This window comes from Thalassophryne amazonica, chromosome 17 (genome assembly GCF_902500255.1).
Source record: "Thalassophryne amazonica chromosome 17, fThaAma1.1, whole genome shotgun sequence".
NCBI classification, from domain to species: domain Eukaryota; kingdom Metazoa; phylum Chordata; class Actinopteri; order Batrachoidiformes; family Batrachoididae; genus Thalassophryne; species Thalassophryne amazonica.
In genome coordinates, this window is record NC_047119.1 from 44,428,368 (window position 1) to 44,455,447 (window position 27,080).

Sequence of the window (27,080 nt, forward strand, 5' to 3'; positions counted from 1 at the left end):
CTTTGTGTATTTAAGTTGGATCAAAGCAATAAACAGCTGGGACGGTTTCACAAAAGAGGACATAATTTGGATTTGACAATTAAATAAGCGAGTCCCATTACAAGAACACTCACTGTTAAAGTTGAAGGATTAAATAAACACATTGACCAGTACAACAAACATTGGTTTGACTTTGGAATAACAGTTGGCATTATTGGAACAGTACCCTAAATCTGTGCTAAGCTATTAAAGAATGTTTACATATTTCAAGAAAAACTACACTGTTCACTTTGGAGACTAAGTTAAGAACGGCAAAATCAGTCAAAGCCTGTGAAGAAAACTTTGTTGAACCTTGTCACTGCTGGGACAAATCCAGACAAACACACTGCTGATCTGGACCAGATACTCTATAGTTCCACCTTTTGTTTCCACTGTAATATGTGATCCGAGAGACTCCTAAAACTCAGGAGTGGTGAACAATAACGGCAGTGCTGCAAAGAAACAAATAAGATTGTTAGAACATTCTGACATTCTGACAAATGCATGATGGAACAATTAATGCTAGAAGTTCCACCGCTGTACACCCTTGACCACTTCTATGATAGGGACTAAAAAAAGTTCCCGTAACTTAAAAAATTAGTATGGGTTGCACAAGTGGAAAGAGTTCCCCTTTAGATCAGGTATTAGTTCCTGAGTGTGGTAGTAATCCCTGCAGTGGAAAAGTGCCAGCTGTTACAGCACCGTAAATTATATCTGACAAGTTCCGCCATGTGGAATGTGGTCATCAATTGTGACATCTTGTTTTGTCATCTTGTCATTGCTTGTGTTTGTTGGATTTGCAATTTTGATGTCTTTCCTGAACAGACATCACCTACAGCAGCTATAAGGTTCCTTAAAGGTCTCAAGCATGAGCCTTCTTGGGTTCAAGTGACTCCTCAGAACACAAACCTGAATTGAGAGGTAAGGTGATTTGGGTCATTATCATATACATATAAATGATACGCCAATATGATTGGAGAAAACACTAAAGAATAAATAGCAATGCACCCTTTTCGCAGACGGGTAATATTTTTCATACCACCTGAGTAATCAGCCAATCTGGACAGTGGAGTGGCACCACGACGAAGAGGCGCGGTCAGAGGAACTGTGAAATACTGGTGAATCACTATTAATAATTTCTTACGTGTCCAACATCGTAGGTTGATCGTTAAAATTAAATTCGTTAGTTCTAAAACCAGTCATAATTATTTATAGGAAAACGTTCTATTTTTTTTCTACTAAGGTTTGAACTTTGAGCGTTTACACAGGAGAAAAAAGTGAATGTTAATGCCTGTTTGAGAAAAGCGTATAAAGTGTGTAGTGAGGGGTTTTACATCCTTAAAACATCTATAATAATTGTAAAAAATAACGCTGACTACTTTGCGGATTTCGCCTATCGCAGGTTATTTTTAGAACGTAACTCCCGCAATAAATGAGGGACCACTGTATATGATAAAATCATTATCAAGTTGTTTTACCAATGAATATGGCTTTTTACACCCTTCAGAAAACCATACAACATTTATCATTTATAGGTATATGATAAAATCGTTATCAAGTTGTTCACCAATGAATATGGCTTTTTACACCCTTCAGAAAACCATACACCCTTTGGCCTTAGGGTGTATGGTTTTCTTCAGGGTGTATAAAGCCATATTCATTGGTGAACAACTTGATAATTGATAATATTTCATTCAGTGGCATCAAGTTGAATTTGGGTCTGAATACATAACCCACCACCACCTGGTCCACATTTTTATTCAGGTCGTCATTCTGGGTTCTGTTTGGGGTGACTTTTGGTTCCTCCTTGGGACAGATATGGCTAGATTCTCATTTGTTTTCTTATAAATTCATGAAATTAGGACATATTTTCCACCCGAAGAAGTAATTGAAATGGAGCACATTACAGATTAACTTTAGTGTCGCGAACAATATGTGAAACGTAAGATTTGTTCAATTCCTTCATAAATTGAATCACATGAATCTTACATTCATTTCAAGTGTTTCTTCTTCACGTCCCCTAACATTAATGCAACTCAGCTACAAGTTATAAAACTGGTGTCAACCACAACAGCACCATCATTTAAAAGATGGTAAAACCATGAATGTTGTAAAAGGAAGTACAGAGTAAGAAAATCCTCCACTGGAACAATAACAAAATGAACATGGTGAAAAAAATGGAAAAAAAATCAATAATATTGTACCATGTGTCTCTGTACATGACAGATATGTCAGCACACATGGAATGAACTCACCAAACTGACCTACCGTGGTGTTACACCACAAGTAAATGATGAGGAATGGTACGGTCACAGTTTTTGTGTGTGTGTGTGTGTGTGTTTTATTTTAGAAAAAACTCAAAAGAAATGCTTTTAAAAAAAAAATTACTGGCTACACCTATTATTAGGGTTTTTTGCAGGTTTGCACTCAAATGATGGATAAAAATTTTCTTGGAAAGCTTAGAGAATTCGTTTCTGCTGCAGGAACCAACATTCGAGAGGACGGGTTATACTGGCATTCACAGATTACATCTTAAATAGCGTACTTCAAATCAGCACATTTAATACAAATAAACAGCTGAAACAAATACTAACAACCTATCAGTCTTCAACGTTCAGACTTTCTACACACCGATGTGTATCCTTGTCTTCTTAGCTTTTCGTTTTCTTCATTATGATCCTCACCTTCATCGGCATCTCTCCAACCGACCCACTGTCTTCAATTTTCAAATTCAAGTTCATGTTCATACTTAACGTTCCCTCACCACCACCCATTTTCCCAGTCTGAATCTTCCACGTACAGATTATGACGTAATCCGATTACATTCCATCATCTCCACTCTCTCTATACCACAGAGTGTTCGTTGTTGTGGTGTTGCATACCACTGCCCAGCACTGTGTGGTTGATGGACGATGCCGATCGGTCCGATCCCTCCGCCACTGTCCCGTTGACATTCTCCTGTCGCTGGCAGCACAGGATCTGCCTGAAGGTGGCGCTCATCTCCTTGTCACGGTAGGAGTAGATGATGGGGTTCATGGCTGAATTGAACTCAGCGAGAAGCAGGAAGAATTTTTCATAAGTCAGGACGTTGCAGGTGGAGCAGAAGACGTCAAGAAGGAGGATGACAAGGCCGGGGGTCCAACAGACGATGAACGCACCTGAAGAGAAATAAAACAGTATTAAAAAAAAAAGGGTATGTGGGAGCTGTGAAAGTAGAAAAATGGCTCTTCAGAAAATGAGACGCATATTGCCGTTAGTGGCTTAACAATTTTTGATGGTTGTTGAAGAAATTTGGTTTGGCGTGTGCACACCTCTTCTGTAGACAGTTTAATTTCAGAATATTTGCATGTTTTTTATTTAGCATCACAGCGCCATACAAAATGCAGTGCTTATTACAGCGCTGATTTAAGATTATTGATCATAAAACAGGTTTCTTGGTCTGTGCTTAGACAAAAAAGTCAGATTATGAGCATGTATGTGTCCGCTTTTGACGAGACTGTTGCCTAGCAACCACAGCAACCCCACCGACAAACACACACAGAAAACCAACCATATGGAAATCAAAACAATTAATATATCACTGTAGATGCCACGTGATTAATTTGACTAGTTACATGCTGCTGTGAGCCAATCACCATGGGAGTAATCACCAAAGAGAGAAAGCGAGACAATGAGAAAAATCATATTAATGAAAAGCAAAGAAGTGCATCCTGTGTAAATGTTGCCACATAAAATGTGCAGGTCACAAATTGAATGTCCATACCGGATTGGTCGAGGCCTGAGGTAACAACGACCACCAACTGTGCTGTTGCCCAACAGGGTGCCAATGGAAATAGGGCTACTGATGGGCAAAGACAAAAACTAAAGAGGTTGAGAATGTGTCTGAAGGCAGAGGGAGAGGGTGAAAGTTAGTGGAAGTGAGAGTGTGGAGTCGAGACTTTGAATGTTGGCAGTATGACTGGTAAAGGAAGATTAGCTGATATGATGGAGAGAAGAAAGGTAGACATACTGTGTATGAAAGAGATCAAGTGGAAGTAAGACTAGGACTATCAGAGGTTGGTTCAAGTTACTGTATGATGGTGTGGTTGGAAAGAGAAATGGTCTTGGAGTCATTCTAAAGGAAGAGTATGTTAAGAGTGTGTCAGAGGTTAAGCGAGTGTCTGACAGGGTGATGAGTATGAAGTTGGAAATTGAAGGGGTGATATGAATATCATCAGTGCATATGCCCCACAGGTAAGTTGCGAGATGAAGGAGAAAGAAGATTGCTGGAGTGAGTTAGATGAGGTGGTGGAGAGTGTGCCCAAGCATGAAAGAGTGGTGATAGGAATGGACTTCAGTGGGCATGTTGGTGAAGAGCATGTGATGTGAATACTAATTTTAAGAAGAAGGAGTAGCACTGGGTGACATAAGAGTGGAGTAAGGTGCACACACGTGGATTACATTCTGTGTTGGAGATGCAAACTAAAAGAAATTGTAGACTGTAAGGTGGTGGCAGGAGAGAGTGTAGCCAGACAGCATAGTGAAGAAGAGGAAGAGAGTCAGAGCTCAAAGGATCAGAGGGTGGAAGCTGAAGGAGGAAGACTGTTGTGTGAAATTCAGTGTGCAGGTGAGAGAGGCACTGGATGGAGGGGAAGCAGTTTTGGACAACTGGAAAAGTTCTGCAGATGTAGTGAGGGAGACGGAAGGTACTGGGTGTGACATATGGATAGAGGAAGAAAGAACAAACATCTATCAGCAACAGCTGTTTGCTAACAGTGAATGGGTGACATTGAGGTCTAACCACTATTTCCTGTTGCAGAGCAGCCGCTTGGTCTGTGTGCACCTGATCCCGTCAGACCTCAAAAGTGAAGCAGAGTCAGTCCTGATTAGTTCTTGGCCAGAAGGCCAGTTGGGAAGACCATAGCTGTGTGTGTTTCTACATGTAGAACTGGAGTTGCATCAAGAAGGACATCCGGCTTGAAATTTAACCCAAACGTGGCTCTATACAGGATCTAAATGATCTATTAAGTTAATGTAATGCACTGGCTGAAACATCTTTTATAGTGCTGTCATTTATAGTGTGAATGACGAGGTGGCGCCCCCTATCAGGGCTGATTTTCCACTGTGGCTCTAAAGGTTACTCCAAGATAATTATTCAAAACAATGTTAATATCAACTCTATCCGTCGTCATCACCTTCTAAAAACCAAACATAAGCAGTGACTGACGTCCACTTCATTATCTAAAAATTCCACCATCAGTAAACCAAAGCTGCCTAACATGGCTGAGTGACTTGAACACGATGCGGCTCAGTGACTCACGACTAAAACCCATCGAGTTGACACGTTTCCGCGCTCAGTCGACAGCTGCTCTGTGCTGTGATTAGAACTACGGGACATCACATTGAAACAAACAGACAAATGGCAATATGTTAAGATATGAGACAAAAGGAGAGACCATCCTGACAGGCGGCCTGTTATCTGTTAGCGGTTAGCAGGCAGCAGCTGCAGCAAAGGCTTGACCTCACTTCCCAAATATGCGGCTGAGACAGATAAATGTCTCAAACGTTTGCAGCCCAGCAGAGAAACTATCTCAACTATTTGTCTGTCAATGAAATATCTGAAACAGGGGAACACCGCGAACACAGAAACAGGCGCCACACTTCTGTAAAAACTTTACCAAGGATTTGTTTTTTTTTTTTTTTAATTTAGAAACAAGTTGAAACAAACAGGTTGGTGAATAAATCATTTTCTATACATAAGTGATATCATTACTAACAAACCTAAGCTTTTCCCTTCTTTCCCCATATTCTTGAATCTATCCAAAAGGTCAGATTAGCTACAAATGAGGATGTTTTTTGCTTGATGTGCGTTCACAGTCCGATTCATTTGTTTCAGTAAAACCTGTGTCACAGTGATGCTCCTGTTTCTGTAGTTAGCAGTAGGGGAAACTGGGGCGCGGTGAATCAGTAGCTCTATCTGGAAAACTACATATATATTTGCAACAGTTATGCCATATTTTTATGCATAAAGACACCCCCCTTATAAATTAGTGTTTTGTTTTTGGATACATTAAGGGTAAAACTAAGTGGCAAGTGAAGTCAGTTTGTTCCTATCAAAAGTAAATTTTGTGGATGTCAGTGTCTTTGTATTTATTTGTCAAAACAGAGGAAAGGTGGCCCAAAAAATTGTTATTAGTTAGAAGACTACCCCATCCAACTGATGAACATGTGTTATGTCTTCTCCAGACTATCAGCTATTTGATAATATGACTCATGTGTGTCACATGCATAGTGAATCAGTCTAGAAAGTGATTTACTAAGCCCCAGTATCAAGTGGATGACAAATATTGCTTGTTGAAGCTTATACATTTATTTTTCCATGAATTATTTCTATAATTTGTGTATATAAACAACTGTTTTCATGTTTGAACAGAAATTATGACAGTTGTATTTGTAATAGTTTCTAAAGGACTCATATCACTATATAAGACACTCTCACATTACATAGCTGGTTTGCTGTATTATAGCTTGTATATGCATCAGCATATATTTAATAATGTTGAAGAAATCTTTATAATCATGTGTTTTTTTCATTATATTCTAAGTTGATACACTGTGCCCCAGACACTGATTCACTGTGCCCCATGAATTAGTGTCCAGGGCACAGCGAATCAAAAATTTTACAATTGATTTTAAATACCTGTAAATTACACTTGGGGGGGAAATAAATAACACAGCCTTATAAACAATAACTTGCTGTATTAAATCCACAATAGAATGACCTAAGCCTATGCATAATGTGTTTATGCTGCCACAAAACATTTCTGATCCACTGCCCCGGTTTCCCCTAACATGTCTTGTAAATCACCTCAGAGGTATGATGTGGTTACCAAAATAGGATTTTTACATTTAAAAGCGTTCATTTCTGGCTGACTTTTACAAAATATAAGACAAAAAAACCAAACTATTTAGATTTATACAGAAATGCAGCTGTCTGGGAGTGTATTCCACAATCTTAGTTTTTTTTTTCCTAGTTCAGCATCCAACATATGTCACGCTGCCTTCAGGCAGATTGACAGTCATGGTGTTGCATCGGTCAACATTTGCATAAAATAGACTTCTTTTTTATTTTGGCCTTGCCTAGTTGCTGGCACAGTGACCACTTAATGTTTGTCACTGTAAAATGCCCACTCTAATTGAAAATTATTGGCAGCTGGTCGCTTTGCCTCTGTCTCTTCTAGCTGACTGTAGGGTTAATGACTTATCTTCAAGACCTATCTGTAGCTTTGATGTTGTTGTTGGCATTTGTCTTTTGGCTGCTCCCAGGTCCTCTGGGTCCCCATAGCAGGCAGACCACAGATTTGCTTCGGGATTTGGGGTTTTACTCCTTGCTGACACAACTGGAGTTCCACATGGGGAAACACATATAATTCCATGTCTTCCTACGTTGTCTCCCGGTCAAGCCCTAATCAGGGTGGACTCTGCTTCACTTCTGAGAGCCTATGGGATCAGCTGCACTCCAAGCAGGACAGCTACCATCTGTGGCTTTGATAACGTTGAGTTACACAAATATTAAACAAGTGCAAAGTAAAAAAAAAATATTACTAAATCTACTAGCTGGATGATCTAACCTTAAACAGTAAACGAACTATCAGCAGACAAATTTGCAAAACCAAAAATTCAGATAGATATTATAGGTGGTAAGTACATGCTAGCTACTCAAGCTAACTTGCGTGGCAATGCTAACACAGGTAGCTTGGTAGTCTCAATCACTACCTAAATAATAAAATGCCAACAAATGGAACAGAATGTGCAACTTCTACACTTTTCCAAAGTGACTTAAAACAGTGTAGCCCAGACAAATAATCGATGTATTAAAAGGTCCATGGAGTAATAGTTAGTAAATAGATGAGTTCATAAATATATAAATAGGTTAAAAAGAGTAAATTCATTTATTTTTTGTTTATTAAAAATGTTCATTCTTAAAATGCAGTTACAAATTTGTTTTAAAAATGTCATCGTATATTTAGATTATTTGATTTGTGGTACCTGTGAGATGTGTTATTTTCCTACACACAGACTGTCCTTGAACGCCACGCAAGTTTTTTGGAGAGGAGGGAGTAAAAAAAAAAAAAGCAAAAAAGGAGAGATCCGGTTCGGACGGCCATGGGTCGGCAGCCTTTCTTGAAGAGTTTGCTTGTCTTGTAAATATAACAGTTATCTGTGTTGTGGTTTTATCCCTAAGATAATCCACTTTAAGTATCTATGCTAAAGTTTGTGGTGGAGGACTTTTGAGCTCCTACTCGAAGCTCTTTGAACTGTTTTTTGCCGCTAGCTTCTGGCATAGCAATTAGCCGACGCTAATTAGCTTGCTAAAGGACTGCTAAGCTGCCTTTTGCTAAATCAGCAGGACCGGGGAGCTGGTAGATCATCGTTACCGAACTGGACAACGAGAAACTGGACCCAGAAAGTACTCTGAGCCACTGGCAGCTCTCAGAGTGTTTCTGTGAACAGTGGGAGACAAGCACAAGGAGTTCGTGACTGGGCGTGGACCACGCACCCTTCTTACTAAAGGAGCTGTGACTGGTAATGCCGAGCTGTGTTTTCACTTGGACCGAGAACTACACACAACAGGTTGAATCTGGTGGGATTAACACTTACACAAGGTACCTTAAGTTTATTTTGTTTGCTCTTTGAGTGAAGTGATCAATAAGTTTTTGGTCTCCACGAACACAAGCATCAATACAGGCCTGCAACGTAGTGTTAACTTATGGTTTGCCGGCCTTAGCATTAGTTAAGAAACATTTCGTTAAACTAGATTGGACTGTCAACTTTGAGTAACACACTGTGTGTTGGATTTTTGTGTTTTAGTGGGGAAGAGCCTGCTATTGCTTTTTATTTTTTTTTTAAATCAGAGAAACACTTTTCTTTTATTGTCATTTATTATTTAATAAAAGGGTGGGTTATTGTTCATACGTTATACCTGTGTCAGGTGTGCCTCATTATGCCAGATTTGGTGTTTGGTCCTTAATTTTAATACAGTGCAGAGATCCAAAATATTACTTAATCTTTTAAGTAAACATAGAGCAAGACAAACAGAACCCAGAGCCCACTCATTTAATTTGTGAGTATTAGAAGGGCTACATAAAATGGAGGCACCGCTGGGATTTTTGGGTCTTTATAGGCACATTAAAGGGACACTACACTAATTTTAACGTCACTTAAAAGTAACCAGTTCTGACATTTCTCACTCTAATTGGCTGACTGGATAATGGCAGACCGCACCGAGCTTGCTGCAGAACTGAAGAGGTGGTGCCGGGGTGAAGGTTTGGAAGAAGCTAAGGCCCTCATGGTTATGGTCCCTGAAGATGTGGAGATAGACAAAATAGAGGAAACCCTAGAGACTGTTAAATGTTTGGGTCGAGTCCGTGTCCGAGGCAGAATGTTCCACACCTCCCAAAACTGCATAACGGTTTTGTGTGAATGCAGAGAAGAGTGCACTGACAATGTACCTCCTGAAGTGCTTCATGTGGAAAGTGGGAAACTCTGGCCAGTAATCACACCAAGTGAAGTTCCAGTTGTAAGTGACTTTAATATCAAGTTGAAAACCCTGCTCGATGCCGAGGGCAAGACTATGGATGATATTAAAGGCCTATTTCCAGAATCCACTCCCAAGGTCAACTCCACTGAGTCTATCTTGCAAGCGGTTGGCAACTTCTTGGAAAAGACTCGCAAGCCACAGGCAAAGGTGGTTATCGGCGTTTACGCCTGTACTCAGGGAACCTGCCGATTCCCCCCAATGAGGAACCATTCAACCACTGGCTTGAACAGACATGGCTCATGGTGGAAGAAAGTGACTGTACAGAGAGGGAGAAAAGGCGCAGGATAATGGAAAGCTTAAAGGGGCCGCGCATTGGAAATTGCAAAGGTCAGTCAAAGATGCATATGCAGACGCAAACCCTAGAGAGTGCATTTGGCACTGCTGAATCGGGAGATGACCTCTACTTCGCCTTTCGGCTAATGCAGCAACAGCCAGCAGAAAAACTGTCTGATTTCCTAAGACGGCTGGAAAGAGCTCTCAATAAAGTTGTACAGAGAGGAGGATTTCGGCTGATGCAAAGACAAAGCTCGTTTGGAACAGCTTTTGAGAGGAGCTGTTGTTTCAGATCTCATGCTAATTCAGTTACGCTTACGAGAAAGAAAGGAAAAAAAAAAACCAAATTTCCTACAGCTCCTAAGCGAAATCCGTACAGAGGAAGAATATGAAGCTTCAACGAGAAAGCTTACTACCTCTGTTCACCCAGTACAGACCAAACAATCTGCAGAGGCCAGCCATGCAGAATTACAAAATCTCAAAAGCTGAGGGTCAAAGAGCTCAAGACCAAGTTGGCTTCCTGCATGATAAGTTCCCAAGATGTAAAAGAGAAAAGTCACTGTGCTCAATCTGTGTCCACAATACAGTCAAGAGAACACCGTGGTGACACTGAGCTTGCAGCATTGAGGAAACAAGTCAAAAGACTACAGCAGAAAGTGGCTCAAAGGAACTCTGTTCAAGAAACCTCAGCAAAGCCGACTACAGTCACAGCAGTGGAGGCTAAGCAAAAAACGAATGCTCCCAACCGAAAATAGGCAACAGTCAGATGAGCAGTTCTGCTATCGATGTGGGAGAAGGGTCATTTTTGGCAAAATGTCGCAATCCTGAGAATCAGAACAAAGTAATCAGGAAAGCTCATCCAAACAGTAAAGACAATGAAAAGTAACCCAAGTACCGACACTAGTACCTCAGATATCAACTGCCATGTCAAGCACGATCTGCTGACTTCCCCCACTCCAACAGGGATCCCTGAAGGTCTGATTGGACCACCCAGTGTCATACCGCTAAAAGTCAATGGACAATCCTGCGATGCCCTATCCGACAGTGGAATCTCAGGTCACCATCATCATTGAGTCGTGGTACCAAAAAGCATATATCCTCTGTTCCTGTGCATCCAGTTACTGGTCTCGACCTCTGGGGTTGATTTTGAGTATCCAGCTGAAGTTACTGGCACCAAACATACAGTAACAGTGCTAGCCCTGATTTGCCCAAGTCCAAAAGAAGGCAGATTCCGGTTATTGTGGGCACAAACACCAGCCATGTTTGTAGCTTGGTAAAGCAATGCTGGAAAGAGGGCTTTGACATCCCTAAAGCTCTTGGTACTCCAAGCTGACCATGAACTGAATGCTGCACTCGCAGGCTCTGTTCTTAACCTCAACTGACTGATGATGGTTGGCCACGTGATATGGAAGGTCCGAGCCCTTGATATTGCCTCCTGGGAAAGACCTGCAAGTTTCCTGTAAGGTTGACTTCACACAAACTGTTGACAACAAAATCCGATGGTTGATTCTTCTCCATTAGCCCCTCTGCCTGGTGATGTGATACTACAGCCAATGGTGGTGCCACCAATGCCGTGCAAGTCAACAACTTCAGGATTCTAGTCCAAAACCAGGTCCACCAAAGAAACCATTCATTCCCGTGGGGACAGTCATGGCCACATGTACCACACTGAAAGTGTTTCTCTCAATGCCACTCCACAAGGCTGAAGCCCCCAAGATCTTATCAATTTTGGCGACTCTCCTGTGCCAACAGAGTGGAAGGATTGGCTTCGACAAAGCTAGCTGAACGTTCTCAAGTATTCTCAGTCAATGAGTGGGATGTTGGCCTTGCCAAAGGGTGTAGAGCACCAATATCCGTCTGTCTGACCAAAGTCCTTTTCGTCAAAGATCCCGACGGGCTGGCTCCTGCAGACATAGAGGATGTGAGAAAGCATCTACAAGATTTGCTGTGTGCAGGCATCATCAAGGAATCCCGTAGCCCCTATGCTCGCGATTGTATAGTCGTAAGCAAAATGGAACTATAAGAATGTGCATAGACTACAGGTTTACTAAACAGCAGGACAGTGCCTGACCAGTACACAACCCCCTGCCTTGACGAAGCACCTTGACTCCTTGTCTGGAAGCAAATGGTTCTCCGTACTGGACTTGCGTAGTGGTTACTACCAGATAGCAATGGCGGAGGAAGACAAGGAGAAAACGGCATTCATTTGCCCGCTTGGTTTTTTCCAATTGAGGAATGCCACAGGGAATAACCGGAGCGCCTGCAACGTTCCAAAGGTTAATGGAAAACACAGTGGGGACATGAACTACTTCAGGTCCTGGTCTACCTGGATGACCTGATTGTCTTTGGAAAGTCACTGGAGGAACATGAGGAAGGCTCCTCAAAGTGCTGGATCGTCTCGGAGCGGCGGACTAAAGATCTCCCTGGACAAGTGCCAATTCTGTCAGCCTCAGGTGAAGTACCTCGGACATAGTGTGTCTGCCCCAGGGCGTCTCTCCCGATCCACAGAAAATTGAGGCCGTAAACCACTTGGCCTCAGCCCCAAGATCTAAAGACTCTGAGGTCGTTTTGGGTTTTTGTGGGTACTACTGAAGGTTTATAGCCAACTATGCCACTATTGTGAGACCACTTACAGAGCTGACTAAAGGCTATGGTCCACCCAAAAGAGCCGGAAAAAAAATGCCCAGATCCCACCAAAACTTACTCAAGAGTCAGAGCCCTTTGGTGAGCGGTGGGATGATTCCTGCACCAAGCTTTCCACCATATAATCTACTGCTTGACCCATGCACCCGTATTAGCCTTTGCAGATCCTGCCAAGCCATACATGCTTCATGTGGATGCTAACTTCAAAGGACTTGGTGCAGTCCTCTATCAGCAGCAAGAGGATGGCTTAAGGCCAGTTGCGTTTGCTAGTAGGAAAACTGAGCCCAGTCTGAAAAACGGTACCCCATACATCAGCTGGAGTTCCTGTCTCTAAAGTGGGCAGTGGTAGAGCGCTTTCATGATTATCTGTACGGAGCTCGTTTTACGGTACGTACCGATAATAACCCTTTGACGTACGTGCTCTCGACAGCCAGGCTCACCGCAGTGGGGCATAGATGGCTTGTTGCTTTGTCCATGTATGACTTTGATGTCCAATACAGAGCGGGAAAGCACAACATTGATGCAGACATTCTCTCCAGACGCTTTCCTGAGGTAGACCCAGCCACTGAATGGGAAACCATATCTGAATCAGCAGTTAAGTCGATCTGTCAAAGAGTCCAGGTGTCTGAAATATCAGATAGTTCCCCTTGGTGTGTCGACCAAATTGGAGCTTCCCCAGATTGTGTTCCAGATCTCTATGCCTTCCCACTGCAAATGGAGCTTCAGTCATTGGAACATGTTTCAAATGTTGATCTGGCAAAGGCTCAACAACAGGATACAATAATTAGCCTGCCATCCGAGCACTGCAACAGAACCAGTGGACAGATACGAGTCCTGAGATATCACACATGAAACGTGAAAAAGACAAACTGACTATGCGAGATGGATTGCTCTATCGTGTCCACCAAGCGACCTTGTGATGAAGAGGTAACCCAGCTCCTCCTGCCAAACAATACCATGGCAGTGTACTAAAATCTGTTCACAATGAGTCAGGACACTTTTGGCATTGAAAGAACCATTGACTTAATTCGTAAAAGGTTCTTCTGGCCAAAAATGTCACAAGATGTTGAGCAACAATCACAGAACTGTGGCGAATGTGTCACACGCAAATCTCCCGCCCAGAACGCTGCCACCGCTTCACCAGATTTCCAGTAGTGGTCCTATGGACTTGGTGTGCATCGATTCCTCTCCATGGAGGCAGGATTCAAGAGGCATGGGCAATGTATTGTAGTCACAGATCATTTTACACGCTATGCCCAGCGTTCCCAACCAAGAACCAAACTGCTCAAACGGTGGCCAAGACCCTTGTGATAACTATTTTGTCCACTATGCTACCAGCCGTATCCATTCCGATCAGGGCCGTGGGTATTCGAAAGTCGCCTGATTAAAGACTTACTTAAGATCAGGGGATAAGGAAGTCGCGGACTACCCCTTATCATCCACAAGGAGACCCGCAGCCTGAGAGGTTCAACCGCACCTTGCTTTCTATGCTGGGCACTCTGAGTGAAGAAAAAAGAGGCAGTGGAGTCAACATGTCCATTATTTGGTCCATGCCTACAACAGCACAAAATGTGATGCTACTGGTTTTTCACCTTATTTTCTCATGTTTGGCCAAGAAGCAAGGTTGCCAGTAGACCTGTGTTTTGGGACATCCCTTGACACAACTGTGGAAAGTCATTCTCATGATGTGTCAAAGTTGAAGGAAGATCTGCATCAAACCTACAAGTTGGCCTCTGAGACGGCAGACAAAGCTCATCGGAAGAACAAGAACAGTTATGACAAAAGAGTTGGTTTCCAGTCCTTAGAAGTTGGTGACAGAGTCTTACTACAGAACTGGGGCCTAAAGGGAAAAAACACAAGTTGCAACCAAGATGGAGTCCAGTACCTTACAAGGTTGTTGGGAAAATGCCAAACCTTCCTGTCTACCAACTGAAAAAAGAAAGTGGGAGTGGAAAAGTTAAGACAGTCCACAGAGACCATATACTGCCTATTGGACAGCATGTGAAACTGCCAGTCCCCCACAAAGAAAAGAATGGTACAAAGGCTAAGCCCTCAAAGCAATCGACAGTTGTGCTGGAGCCTCAAGATACAGACTCATCCTCAGAGTATGAGTACTATGAACCTCAAAGACCATATTACACAAGAGAAAGAGTTCAAGAAGTTATAAAGCATGCCCTCAGACCTCAAGAGATACTGCAAGAGACTCTAATCAATGACCAAGAAAGTGACGATGATGAAACCTCTTCAGATGAGGAAAGTGCAAATGACGAAGCACAACTGGAGGATGTTATGGAGCCTAATTTGGTTAGTGAGCCTGAGACAAATCAAGAAGAATCAGATCAAGAAGACGTGCAAGTCCAGGTGCCTACCCCAGAGTCGGAGATGGACACCCGAATGCCGCGGTCTGTCAGGGTCCCAAAACAGAAAACACCTCGTAACCATTTGGCTACAACTCCTGACATTAAACCTAAGAGAACCGTTAAACCGGTAGTACGTTTAACTTATGATGAACCTGGAAAAGCTAAAGATCAGCCAATCATAATCATCCACAGAGGGGTTGTGATTACTATTGGACAAGATTAATATGCACTGTACACATAAGGGTTATACTGCTTCTCTGGTTTAGAGTTCTTTGGTAGTCTGTTGGGGACACCAGACATTTAGAGGGGGGAGGGTGTAGCCCAGACAAATAATCGATCCATGGAGTAATAGTTAGTAAATAGATGAGTTCATAAATATATAAATAGGTTAAAAAGAGTAAATTCATTTATTTTTTGTTTATTAAAAATGTTCATTCTTAAAATGCAGTTACAAATTTGTTTTAAAAATGTCATCGTATATTTAGATTATCTGATTTGTGGTACCTGTGAGATGTGTTATTTTCCTACACACAGACTGTCCTTGAACGCCACGCAAGTTTTTTGGAGAGGAGGGAGTTAAAAAAACAAAAAGGGAGAGATCCGGTTCGGACGGCCATGGGTCGGCAGCCTTTCTTGAAGACTTTGCTTGTCTTGTAAATATAACAGTTATCTGTGTTGTGGTTTTATCCCTAAGATAATCCACTTTAAGTATCTATGCTAAAGTTTGTGGTGGAGGACTTTTGAGCTCCTACTCGAAGCTCTTTGAACTGTTTTTTGCCGCTAGCTTCTGGCATAGCAATTAGCCGACACTAATTAGCTCGCTAAAGGACTGCTAAGCTGCCTTTTGCTAAATCAGCAGGACCGGGGAGCTGGTAGAGCATCGTTACCGAACTGGACAACGAGAAACTGGACTCAGAAAGTACTCTGAGCCACCGGCAGCTCTCAGAGTGTCTCTGTGAACAGTGGGAGACAAGCACAAGGAGTTCATGACTGGGCGTGGACCACGCACCCTTCTTACTAAAGGAGCTGTGACTGGTAATGCCGAGCTGTGTTTTCACTTGGACCGAGAACTACACACAACAGGTTGAATCTGGTGGGATTAACACTTACACAAGGTACCTTAAGTTTATTTTGTTTGCTCTTTGAGTGAAGTGATCAATAAGTTTTTGGTCTCCACGAACACAAGCATCAATACAGGCCTGCAACGTAGTGTTAACTTATGGTTTGCCGGCCTTAGCATTAGTTAAGAAACATTTCGTTAAACTAGATTGGACTGTCAACTTTGAGTAACACACTGTGTTGGATTTTTGTGTTTTAGTGGGGAAGAGCCTGCTATTACTTTTTATTTTTTTTAAATCAGAGAACACTTTTCTTTTATTTGTCATTTATTATTTTAATAAAAGGGTGGGTTATTGCTCATACATTATACCTTGCTTGCCTCTACTGGTGGTTGGCTCTCACTGCGGTATTGTATCACTTCCTGTTCCGGAGCACAGCGGTGTTTTTCTGTATCTGTTAGCTGTTTAATCTGCGCAGTTAGATTGATCTAGTTATCTAGATTACGATTTGTTTCCCAGTGTAATCTTTACGTGCCTTAACTAAAGCACTCCTTCTGCTGAATCACCTCTAGATTATTTACACATTATTCACTTTGCGTGTTTTTAGGAATCCGCTAGCTTAGCGTAGCTACTAGCTCTTAGCCGATTTAGCATGGCGGCTTCTCCTGTCTCTCCCGCACTTTTCTGCTCTGGGTGTGAAATGTTTAGTTATTCCTCGGCCTCCTTTAGCAGTAACGGTACTTGTAATAAGTGTAGCTTATTCGTAGCTTTGGAGGCCAGGCTGGGCGAATTGGAGACTCGGCTCCGCACCGTGGAAAATTCTACAGTTAGCCAGGCCCCTGTAGTCGGTGCGGACCAAGGTAGCTTAGCCGCCGTTAGTTCCCCCCTGGCAGATCCCGAGCAGCCGGGAAAGCAGGCTGACTGGGTGGCTGTGAGGAGGAAGCGTAGCCCTAAACAGAAGCCCCGTGTACACCGCCAACCCGTTCACATTTCTAACCGTTTTTCCCCACTCGACGACACACCCGCCGAGGATCAAACTCTGGTTATTGGCGACTCTGTTTGAGAAATGTGAAGTTAGCGACACCAGCAACCATAGTCAATTGTCTTCCGGGGGCCAGAGCAGGCGACATTGAAGGAAATTTGAAACTGCTGGCTAAGGCTAAGCGTAAATTTGGTAAGATTGTAATTCACGTCGGCAGTAATGACACCCGGTTACGCCAATCGGAGGTCACTAAAATTAACATTAAATCGGTGTGTAACTTTGCAAAAACAATGTCGGACTCTGTAGTTTTCTCTGGGCCCCTCCCCAATCAGACCGGGAGTGACATGTTTAGCCGCATGTTCTCCTTGAATTGCTGGCTGTCTGAGTGGTGTCCAAAAAATGAGGTGGGCTTCATAGATAATTGGCAAAGCTTCTGGGGAAAACCTGGTCTTGTTAGGAGAGACGGCATCCATCCCCACTTTGGATGGAGCAGCTCTCATTTCTAGAAATCTGGCCAATTTTCTTAAATCCTCCAAACCGTGACTATCCAGGGTTGGGACCAGGAAGCAGAGTTGTAGTCTTACACACCTCTCTGCAGCTTCTCTCCCCCTGCCATCCCCTCATTACCCCATCCCCGTAGAGACGGTGCCTGCTCCCAGACTACCAATACCAGCAAAATCTATTTAAGCATAAAAATTCAAAAAGAAAAAATAATATAGCACCTTCAACTGCACCACAGACTAAAACAGTTAAATGTGGTCTATTAAACATTAGGTCTCTCTCTTCTAAGTCCCTGTTGGTAAATGATATAATAATTGATCAACATATTGATTTATTCTGCCTAACAGAAACCTGGTTACAGCAGGATGAATATGTTAGTTTAAATGAGTCAACACCCCCGAGTCACACTAACTGTCAGAATGCTCGTAGCACGGGCCGGGGCGGAGGATTAGCAGCAATCTTCCATTCCAGCTTATTAATTAATCAAAAACCCAGACAGAGCTTTAATTCATTTGAAAGCTTGTCTCTTAGTCTTGTCCATCCAAATTGGAAGTCCCAAAAACCAGTTTTATTTGTTATTATCTATCGTCCACCTGGTCGTTACTGTGCGTTTCTCTGTGAATTTTCAGACCTTTTGTCTGACTTAGTGCTTAGCTCAGATAAGATAATTATAGTGAGCGATTTTAACATCCACACAGATGCTGAGAATGACAGCCTCAACACTGCATTTAATCTATTATTAGACTCTATTGGCTTTGCTCAAAAAGTAAATGAGTCCACCCACCACTTTAATCATATCTTAGATCTTGTTCTGACTTATGGTATGGAAATAGAAGACTTAACAGTATTCCCTGAAAACTCCCTTCTGTCTGATCATTTCTTAATAACATTTACATTTACTCTGATGGACTACCCAGCAGTAGGGAATAAGTTTCATTACACTAGAAGTCTTTCAGAAAGCGCTGTAACTAGGTTTAAGGATATGATTCCTTCTTTATGTTCTCTAATGCCATATAACAACACAGTGCAGAGTAGCTACCTAAACTCTGTAAGGGAGATAGAGTATCTCGTCAATAGTTTTACATCCTCATTGAAGACAACTTTGGATGCTGTAGCTCCTCTGAAAAAGAGAGCTTTAAATCAGAAGTGTCTGACTCCGTGGTATAACTCACAAACTCGTAGCTTAAAGCAGATAACCCGTAAGTTGGAGAGGAAATGGCGTCTCACTAATTTAGAAGATCTTCACTTAGCCTGGAAAAAGAGTCTGTTGCTCTATAAAAAGCCCTCCGTAAAGCTAGGACATCTTTCTACTCATCACTAATTGAAGAAAATAAGAACAATCCCAGGTTTCTTTTCAGCACTGTAGCCAGGCTGACAAAGAGTCAGAGCTCTATTGAGCTGAGTATTCCATTAGCTTTAACTAGTAATGAGTTCATGACTTTCTTTGCTAACAAAATTTTAACTATTAGAGAAAAAATTACTCATAACCATCCCAAAGACGTATCGTTATCTTTGGCTGCTTCAGTGATGCCGGTATTTGGTTAGACTCTTTCTCTCCGATTGTTCTGTCTGAGTTATTTTCATTAGTTACTTCATCCAAACCATCAACATGTTTATTAGACCCCATTCCTACCAGGCTGCTCAAGGAAGCCCTACCATTATTTAATGCTTCGATCTTAAATATGATCAATCTATCTTTGTTAGTTGGCTATGTACCACAGGCTTTTAAGGTGGCAGTAATTAAACCATTACTTAAAAAGCCATCACTTGACCCAGCTATCTTAGCTAATTATAGGCCAATCTCCAACCTTCCTTTTCTCTCAAAAATTCTTGAAAGGGTAGTTGTAAAACAGCTAACTGATCATCTGCAGAGGAATGGTCTATTTGAAGAGTTTCAGTCAGGTTTTAGAATTCATCATAGTACAGAAACAGCATTAGTGAAGGTTACAAATGATCTTCTTATGGCCTCGGACAGTGGACTCATCTCTGTGCTTGTTCTGTTAGACCTCAGTGCTGCTTTTGATACTGTTGACCATAAAATTTTATTACAGAGATTAGAGCATGCCATAGGTATTAAAGGCACTGCGCTGCGGTGGTTTGAATCATATTTGTCTAATAGATTACAATTTGTTCATGTAAATGGGGAATCTTCTTCACAGACTAAAGTTAATTATGGAGTTCCACAAGGTTCTGTGCTAGGACCAATTTTATTCACTTTATATATGCTTCCCTTAGGCAGTATTATTAGACGGTATTGCTTAAATTTTCATTGTTACGCAGATGATACCCAGCTTTATCTATCCATGAAGCCAGACGACACACACCAATTAGCTAAACTGCAGGATTGTCTTACAGACATAAAGACATGGATGACCTCTAATTTCCTGCTTTTAAACTCAGATAAAACTGAAGTTATTGTACTTGGCCCCACAAATCTTAGAAACATGGTGTCTAACCAGATCCTTACTCTGGATGGCATTACCCTGACCTCTAGTAATACTGTGAGAATCTTGGAGTCATTTTGATCAGGATATGTCATTCAAAGCGCATATTAAACAAATATGTAGGACTGCTTTTTTGCATTTACGCAATATCTCTAAAATCAGAAAGGTCTTGTCTCAGAGTGATGCTGAAAAACTAATTCATGCATTTATTTCCTCTAGGCTGGACTATTGTAATTCATTATTATCAGGTTGTCCTAAAAGTTCCCTAAAAAGCCTTCAGTTAATTCAAAATGCTGCAGCTAGAGTGCTGACGGGGACTAGAAGGAGAGAGCATATCTCACCCATATTGGCCTCTCTTCATTGGCTTCCTGTTAATTCTAGAATAGAATTTAAAATTCTTCTTCTTACTTATAAGGTTTTGAATAATCAGGTCCCATCTTATCTTAGGGACCTCGTAGTACCATATCACCCCAATAGAGCGCTTCGCTCTGACTGCAGGCTTACTTGTAGTTCCTAGGGTTTGTAAGAGTAGAATGGGAGGCAGAGCCTTCAGCTTTCAGGCTCCTCTCCTGTGGAACCAGCTCCCAATTCAGATCAGGGAGACAGACGCCCTCTCTACTTTTAAGATTAGGCTTAAAACTTTCCTTTTTGCTAGGGCTTATAGTTAGGGCTGGATCAGGTGACCCTGAACCATCCCTTAGTTATGCTGCTATAGACGTAGACTGCTGGGGGGTTCCCATGATGCACTGTTTCTTTCTCTTTTTGCTCTGTATGCACCACTCTGCATTTAATCATTAGTGATCGATCTCTGCTCCCCTCCACAGCATGTCTTTTTCCTGGTTCTCTCCCTCAGCCCCAACCAGTCCCAGCAGAAGACTGCCCCTCCCTGAGCCTGGTTCTGCTGGAGGTTTCTTCCTGTTAAAAGGGAGTTTTTCCTTCCCACTGTAGCCAAGTGCTTGCTCACAGGGGGTCGTTTTGACCGTTGGGGTTTTACATAATTATTGTATGGCCTTGCCTTACAATATAAAGCGCCTTGGGGCAACTGTTTGTTGTGATTTGGCGCTATATAAAAAAATTGATTGATTGATTGATACCTTGTGTCAGGTGTGCCTCATTACGCTCAGATTTGGTGTTTGGTCCTTAATTTTAATACAGTGCAGAGATCCAAAATATTACTTAATCTTTTAAGTAAACATAGAGCAAGACAAACAGAACCCAGAGCCCACTCATTTAATTCGTGAGTATTAGAAGGGCTACAACTGTATCAGATCAATTTTTTTGAGAACAGTTTTCACTATTCTTTGCATGATTTTACATTTTTGTATCTTGTGTTGAAGCTAGCATATATGATATTCACCTCAAGTTTAAACATTTCAGCTTTGCGGCAAAGTTCAACTTCAGCACAAAGCATTTCCACAGCATTTTACAATATTATGAAATTTCACTAAATGTAACATCTATTAACTTTAATCACTTAATGATGCTCTGATGCCCAGAGGTATTCAGCAAACAATGCATGAACTTCCTAAATGTGGGAACATTGGGCATTTAATAATATTTACCATTTTTTTTCTGGAGTGTAACTTGCAGGGTTTTTTGTTAGTAGTTTGGGAGGTCCTTGTTGGGGAAAGTGTAATGCACGGACCCACAACAGGGGGCGCAAATGAACGGTCAATAGATAATCCAATAAATACAATTTATTGCGGCAAAATTGCACAACAGGTCAAATACTGCTTTTAGACAGTCAATCACAAGATACAATAAGTGACGTGTGGGCAGGCCCGAGGGTAGGAGACGCCTATCCAGAGAAGAGCCGGGGCCCACAAGGTTCCGCCGCCAACGAAGACCTGCAGTATACTGAAGCCGCCAAGTCCCGAGTCCCCAGGTGGCCTCTGCTTCCAGCTGTCAGATCCGGTACTGCTGGCAGGAACAAAAACAGGTTAAGGGTGGGTGTGTGGACACCCAGTAAGCAGTCAGCAAAAATAAGTTCTCACTGTAGTAGGGTGGGAAAAACACCTCCACCACCTACACAGGAAACACAGTTCGTGTAGAGCCTGTAAAGTACTACTTAGCCGGTTGGAGTGAGGGGTGAAGACGTCACTCCTCCACTAACCACAAACCCAGCTCCCAGCTGGCAGTAGTAGACAGGAACTCCTGCAACACTCAGAAAAAGAGAACATGTGCGTACGGCACAGTCAAACGGCTGAGAGGTAAGCTGATATCTCAGCAGAGATGTGGTGTCTCCTCCAGTCTTTTATGGGATGGGATGGTGATGAGATGATTACTGACAGCTGTTAGTCCTGGCTCCTGGGTGGTAACTGCGCCCTCGGGTGCCTGAAACCCGACAACAGGCAGGGTGCCCTCTGGCATTGGCCAGCAATACCTCCTCTTCGGGTGGCCCACACAACAGTCCTGAGACTTATACTCCAGCGTGAGTTATATACCGAAAAGTCAGATCATTGTTAACAATAATTATTAGAGTGACCATTTATATCAGACTTTCCCAGGAAACAAAGCACTAAAAAATAATAAACTCCAATAATAAAGGAATACATGTCAATAATGAAAAGTACTATTGTTAATTTTGTCACCTGTTTTTTATTTATGCTTCGTCTTTGTCAAATGTCCTTTTTCATTGAAGTCATATTTAGTCATTCACATACCATTTTTATTTAGTCATGTTTTAGTTGATTAAAAGTCAGTTTTAGTCTAGCTTAAGTCAAAAGAGAACTGAATGTATTTTAGTTTCAGTCAAGACATTTTAATCTTTTGATAAAAAACACATTCAGTTATTTCTGATTACCATTTCAGTTAATGTACTGTTTCACACATCCCAAATACCAAATGTTATCATTACCTGACAAAATACAGTTGTTAGGTTTGTGGTCTTTTCCCCCAATATTTTAAATCTGTAAGGCTTCTTGTCAGATACAATTAGACATTCAGTTTTCTTGTAAATTCACAGCGCTGTGGATCCGCAGCGCCCAGGAGGCATCCTTACCAGATGCACAAACCACCTCAGTTGGCTCCTTTCAACGTGAAGGAGCAGCGGCTCTACTCCGAGCTTCCCATGGATGACAGCGTTTTTCACCCTATCTCTAAGGGAGACACCAGCCACCCTCCTAAACCCATTTTGGCCGCTTGTACCCACAATGTAGTTCTTTCGGGTCATGACCTAACCCTCATGACCATAGGTGAGAGTAGGGATGAAGAATGACCAGTAGCTTGAGAGCTTCGCCTTTTGGCTCAGCTCCCTTTTCATCACAAAAGTACGGTAGAGCGAATGCAACACCGCCCCTGCTGCGCCGATCTCAGGCCAATCTCATGCCCCATTGCCCCCTCACTTGTGAACAAGACCCAGAGGTACTTGAACTCCTTCACTTGGGGCAAGACCGCATTCCCTACCTGGAGTAGGCAATCCATCGGTTTCCTGTTGAGAACCATGGCCTCAGATTTAGATGTGCTGATCCTCATCCCAGCTGCTTCACACTTGGTTGCTAACCGATCCAGTGATTGTTGGAGGTCATAGGCTGATGAAGCCAACAGGACCACATCATCTGCAAAAACCAGTGATGAGATCCTGAGCCCACCAAACTGGAAACCCTTCTCCCCCCAACTATGCCTCGATATCCTGTCCATGAATATCACAAACAGGATTGGTAACAAGGCGCAGCCCTGGTGGAGGCCAATTCCCAATGGAAACAAGTCCAACTTACTGCCCAGCACCCGAACACAGCTCTCACTTTGTGAGTACAGAGATTGGATGGCCCTGAGAAGCAACCCCCTCACTCCATACTCCAGCAGCACCTCCCACAGTGTCTCCCGGGGTACCCGATCATATGCCTTCTCCAAGTCTACAAAACACATGTAGACTGGTTGGACATACTCCCAGGCACCCTCCAGGATCCTTGTGAGAGTGAAGAGCTGATCGGTTGTTCCACGATCAGGGCGGAACCCGCATTGTTCCTCTTCAATCAGAGGTTCGACTATTGGTCCTTTCCAGCACATTATTATTATTATTTTAAATTTTTTTGTAATGTGTAATGTAATTAGCAACACAAACATTTTGGCTTTTAGGCTCCTAGTTTGTGAGAAAAAGTTAAGTGTAATTGCTTTTACAGCTCTATGCTCAAACACATGGAAGGATGACCGCCTCAACCCGCAGACTGGAGACTGAAAGAACAACAAAACGGAGATAACATTGCGTTAAAAGCCGGTTTTTGAATGACATTCAAAAGATGAAAATGGAGAGAGATTTTATTTCAGTTTTTATTTCATGCAAAACATTTTAGTCTCATCTTTTTTCATCAACAATAATGCATGTTAATTTCACCTTAGCGTTTTAGAACACAGAGGCAGTGTTGTCATTGTCTTGTTTTCGTCATGAAAAAAATGTTTGAATAAATTTCATCTCATCTTGTGTGACGAACTTAACACAGTAAAAAGTACAGTGCAATAATGTACAAAAATCCAAATTAAAGAGCTAATAATACAGGAAAAAGGTGTGATTTATACTCCAGTGCAGCTTATCTATGATTGTTTTTTGTTTTGTTTAAAACAGGTGCGACTTAGACTCCAGAAAATACAGCATTTATTTATTAATTTATTTTGGAGCTGTGGCTGTATCAAAATTGTTTGTGATTGGGGCAGTTATGGTTCAACATTTCAAATAGAACTATCATAAAAATGAAGCACAAAATGCAAACTACATAGTTTTTTTTTTGGCGGGGGGGGGGGGGGTCTGAATTTTTTTTTTTTTTTTAATGAAAAGGCTTTTGGCACATTTATGTAAACCCTAAAACTTCTGCAAAGTACTGTATATATCTGTCAGACTGTTTCAATTCAGAATCTTTATTTTTCTGCAACTCATAAAAAAACAAACAAAAAAAACAAAACATCTCATTTCCCCTAAAAATGAAAAAGTATATTTGTTTAAAGTCTGCAGAGAATTTCACCTTCCTCTTCACCAATGAGTATTTCATTTCCTCTTTCAATCCTCAGCTATTCTGGGACATTTGTGCTACACGCTCAAAAACTGAAGCGGTGGATGCTATGAATCAGGTTCACATAGGGTGACTGTTGACAGAAGAAACAGCAACGCTGTTTGGTAAAAGACGCGTAAATGTCAAAAATGAATGAAAAGTCTGAAAGTGAGAAAATAAGAATTTCTCCTCAGAGGAGGAGGAACTGTGCACTTTCATTAATGACTAATGTGACTCTTTGCAGTGCTCGAGTGTTTTAGGGGTTCCACAGAAGCCGAAACATTTTCTTCACAGTGAGAAACTTTCTGTACCCACTTATTCCAATTAAGGTGAGTTTGTGACCAGAGGCTGATCCTTGTAAAAGCATTATAGAAATGCACTCTGTTTATGTAACCACTAATGTCATTTGATCAATAAAATCAGTTTCCGTCTCTGCACAAACACGTGTGCAGACACAAAGACAAACAAACAAGCACCAATTCCATAATTACACACATGGAAAGACAGAGGCGAACGCCTACTTCCAAAGTGTGCATTAACAACCCGCAAGTTTAACTCAATTAATCTGACGTCTGTAATTAACAACAGCCTTGTTTCTTTTCCTGCTTTTTCCCCATTTTACAGACAACTGTGACTAGTTTTAATCTCACTAAGCCACTCCAGCTGTCAGATCAGGAAACGCTGATCTCTTTTCACATCAAAGTGAGATTTTCTGAGGGAAGGTTTTATTCTAATGGCCAATGCGTCACGTCCCCCCAAAGACAAACCATTATTAAGATGTTTTCCCAAGTTTTTCAGTGTGAATGATGTTTGTTCTTTTGTTTAACAGATAGCAGCTGATGGTTGCACGCAGCCTGTAGAAGAACTACGGGTTGAAAATGCCTCAAAGGATAAAATGGCGGTTTTAGTCCTTAAACTCAAAAGTACCACTGTTTTGAATTTCTTTTAGGTTTAATTCAAATCTTAATGATACATCCTGTCCAGCACTGCCATGTTTCCCCACTGTTTCCAAACATCCATCAGGGCCGTATATAGGAATGTGAAAGTGGGGTTCAAATCCTTGAGTTGGGGGTCCAGTGGGCCGCAGGGTCCCCGGTGGGGTCGAGGGGCAACGCCCTCGTGGGGGGCTCAGGGGGGGCGAAGCCCCCCGAAGCAGAAGCTTTTTGAGGATTTTGAGGGGTAAAAAGCTACATAAATTTCATTTGAAACCCAAAATGTATCATTTTAGGAAATGCATTTTTATATACAAATAGTCCATGCTTGGGATTGGATCAGTTGCCATAAGACCCACCCAGGAAGAACCAAGATAACATTAATGCAAACTTTATACCTGCCTGTCGGTTGTGAATGATGCAACCGACAGGCGTGAAAAAACTGACGCATGCGCACGAAGGTTCAAGCTTGGCTGATGCAAGCGCACATGATTCAAATCCATATAGTTTTTGCAAAAAATAAAAAGGTTGGATAGTTTTCTAACAGACCTCATATTTAGTGGTATTAATATTCGCGTTTACATTATGAATATGTACGTATATGTACGTTATGTATTAAAATAGCAGTATTTAATTTGGCGACCTTGTTTAACTCGCGAAATTCGCATAATAAATCCCACGCGAATATTTGCACCTTTACAGTGTTTGCAACAGGAAGGAGAAGCTCCCTTTATTTCTCAGCTTATACATACAAACATGTTTTTACAAACCAGACAAGTGTAATTGTGTGTCTACATGGGTATTTACAAGCCTACTAATCTGTTTGATATCAGAGGAGGATAGGGACCAGGGAGCAAAAATTCTCAACCCCCATGGGAAAAGTTTATCTAATAGTTTCCCCTTTCATCACTTAAGGGATTACTCTGGCAGAGGAAATTGAAACTTGACAGTGTGTGATAATAGCTGTGTAACAGTTAGTGCTTGTTGCTTATTATCAATGAAAAGAAAATACATAATGTTGATATCCAGATCAGAAAAAAATCAGCATTAAAAAATCAGCAGAATTCTCAGGGGGGTTTGAACCCCCTCTATATACAGGCATGCCCATTCCCACTGTTTTAAGGCACCCGTCTGATCGGAGTCCCTGCGTCGTTCCCCAGAAGCCAAACAGACATGCTTGTTTGTCAGATATGGCTGTAGATTTTTGTTGTTTCTTAAAGAAAAAAAAAAAGACTAAGAAGCATAGCCATCACCAAAGGACGATATCTAGCAATGCTTTTAAATGACTTGATTAATCAACCACCTGA

The 27,080-nt window shown here is 41.8% G+C and overlaps 1 protein-coding gene and 1 long non-coding RNA gene across 3 annotated transcripts in view; one reads left to right on the top strand and one right to left on the bottom strand.

The window, feature by feature from the left end:
- Positions 1 to 319: 319 nt before the first annotated feature.
- Positions 320 to 15,608, top strand: LOC117529232. Its single transcript, XR_004565954.1, has 4 exons — positions 320 to 492; positions 9,926 to 9,929; positions 10,707 to 10,712; positions 15,598 to 15,608. It is a non-coding gene; the product is annotated as an uncharacterized LOC117529232 (long non-coding RNA).
- Positions 1,714 to 27,080, bottom strand: part of lpar1 (lysophosphatidic acid receptor 1) — a 99,086-nt gene continuing 73,719 nt past the window's right edge. The window contains exons 3-4 of one of the 2 annotated variants that reach the window (XM_034191952.1): positions 3,028 to 3,176; positions 1,714 to 1,933 (exon numbers count right to left, since the gene is read on the bottom strand). In XM_034191952.1, the coding sequence (XP_034047843.1) occupies positions 1,922 to 1,933; positions 3,028 to 3,176 (161 nt within the window). In that variant the 3' untranslated portion in view covers positions 1,714 to 1,921. Of the gene's footprint in view, positions 1,934 to 2,399; positions 3,177 to 27,080 lie in introns of those variants that run through there. The other variant, XM_034191951.1, reaches the window with a different exon arrangement.